This window comes from Triticum dicoccoides, chromosome 5A (genome assembly GCF_002162155.2).
Source record: "Triticum dicoccoides isolate Atlit2015 ecotype Zavitan chromosome 5A, WEW_v2.0, whole genome shotgun sequence".
Classification (NCBI taxonomy): domain Eukaryota; kingdom Viridiplantae; phylum Streptophyta; class Magnoliopsida; order Poales; family Poaceae; genus Triticum; species Triticum dicoccoides.
The window spans coordinates 16,389,965-16,392,324 of record NC_041388.1 but is presented as its reverse complement, the minus strand read 5'-3'; the positions used below and the strand labels follow the sequence as shown (position 1 = coordinate 16,392,324).

Genomic DNA, 2,360 nt, shown 5'->3' with positions numbered 1-2,360 from the left:
ACTTCTTAAAGTTTGTTTTTCGGGCTCCGATACTCTTTGAGTACGTCTGTCTGGATGTAGTCGACGGAGCTCATTCGTAAATTCCTACCATCTCTTCGGGGCGGTGAGGTTAGGGTTTCTCGTCGTATATCGATATTTAGTGTCAGGTGCTACAGATGTAAACAAGGATTCAACGATTGTGGCTGAGGCTACAGGGTGCTGATCCTTAGAGGCACGTGCACGAAGACTTCCCGGCTGTCAGCGACAAGGTCAAGCCGGCTCCAGTAGGGGAGCGGTGACAACGGCGAGTCGGCGGCTCCTTCTGGCGGCAATAGTGTTTGTTTGGGTCTTAGAATCTCAATGTAAGTTTTATTATGTTCGAGATGGTTTGTCTTTCCGCTGAACTTTGATGATATATCTGAATCATTTTTGAAAAAAAAAACTTACACATAGTTAAAGTGCTGAAAAAATGCTAAAAGTAACCAAAAATATCTGACCATTAAGCAATATAAAATGTCTTAACTCTTATGTGGGACGAATGAACAGGTAGATTTTGAGGCAACTGCTTGCTTAACTAATTAACGAAAGCATGCACTCGTATAAATTCTTTGCATGCAGGCAGGCAAGAAGATCAAGTACACAGACCTACTAGTTATGCCGAACAAGACCTCGACTTGGTAGATGAACAAGGAAAATGTGAGGAGGCTGATTTCTACGTGGTTGTCTTTAGAGCATCCACAATGTGCATTTTTCCTGCTTTAAGCGTCTGCCTCTGTAGTGAAGTACTGAATTGCCTGCCACCACTCTGCTTTCTCAGCTGAATTTTGACTCCACGGGCCAACGGTACTAAAGCGATGTGTTAGATGGAGTAGCCTATCTCCCCACGTACTCTTTTCTCCCCTATTTTTCCCACCAACATCACTCCATAAATCATCGGTACACTAGCATCTTCTTCTCCGTCGCCAACGTACATCCCCTACACTATGGCTCGCAACCGCATGTACCCATGGAGCCTCGCACTGGTGGCGCTCGTTCTGGCCACGTCGTGGATGTGCTCACTTCAACCATGCTCCGCTGACACGATGGTGCCTCAGCCGACCACGACAGCGGCAAGCGCAGACAACGTACCCGTCCGAGCTGCCGCAAGTGTGCCGCTTGGTTCACCGGCTCCCACACCCGCAGCCACACCGGCGACGCCACCGATGGCCACGGCGTCGAAGAAAATCCCGCTGCCCGTGCCGGTACCCGAGACACTTCCCGGCGTGGAAGGCCTCGGCTTCGGCGGTGGATACGGCGGGCAGACGGTGCCCGGCGGCGGCCTCGGTGGGTTCAACGGAGACCAGGGCTTCTTCGGCGGATGCTGCGGAGGCTTCGGGTACAACGGCGGTCCTGGGTATAATAACGGGCCGTTGTTCTTCAACTCGGTGCCCGCAACAAGATTGAGGCTGAGGATGGTGGCGACGGGAAACGGCTTCGCGCCTCTGCTGGTGGCTGGTGCTGCAGCCATGTTTTACGCGTGATTTGTATTCTATTTTACTTTATCTTCTTATTTTTTGCTGCAGAGAGAAGACATATATGTTTGCATCATCAATTAATACAGTTTGGCTAAAGCACATCTAGATGTGCCATAAGTATTGCACATTTAAGTACTATGACATTGATTTTTACACGGAGATTCGTGTGGATATTTCTTTTCATTTTTTCTTTTCCTCTTTATGCTTGATTCACTCATTTAGATGTGCAATAACTTGGGCACATCTAGATATGCCATAGACAAACCTCAATTAATATGTATCACTGGTTAATATTTAATGTAAGTAGTACGTACAAATATACGATACCATGTTAGGGTCATTTTGTCAGCATTAGTGGCTGGGACGCGTCCTGGGCGCGTCTCTTGAGGCAAGACTGTACGCATTAATTATGCTGTCATATTTGTTAACGTCTCTACATGACTACTATATACATATAGCTTTGTGCAAAAATGGATAGTGTTTTTCTCAGTCATATGGCAGTTGACCTATGCTTCACAAATGAAATGCTTTGAAACTTGAGGATACAAATTTCAAAAGGAAGTTTTGGCGCATTTATAGATGGACTATCCGTTGAACTACAATTTACATAGTAGTGACTAAGTATTTGTTGAACTACTATTTACATAGTACTCATAGTTATTTAATTAAGCTTACCATAGTATCCACTCAGCACCCAACTTGAATGACCATGAAAACCCAGTACTAATTATATTTGAATCCTTGCACTCAAAGAAAAGAAAATGCCATCTTATGGAAGACAAATAAATTAAGTTCTAATACTTTTGTATTGGCAATAGAAAAGGCAAAGTAACACACTCGAATTACATATTAAAGAAGGAAAGAGAG

The 2,360-nt window shown here is 45.0% G+C and overlaps 1 protein-coding gene across 1 annotated transcript; it reads left to right on the top strand.

Moving 5' to 3' along the window:
- The first annotated feature begins 951 nt into the window (after window positions 1-951).
- On the top strand, window positions 952-1,820 carry LOC119296825 (translation initiation factor IF-2-like). The gene has a single exon (XM_037574882.1). It carries the CDS (start codon window positions 963-965, stop codon window positions 1,497-1,499), a length of 537 nt encoding a protein of 178 aa, XP_037430779.1. The 5' UTR covers window positions 952-962; the 3' UTR covers window positions 1,500-1,820.
- Window positions 1,821-2,360: the final 540 nt, after the last annotated feature.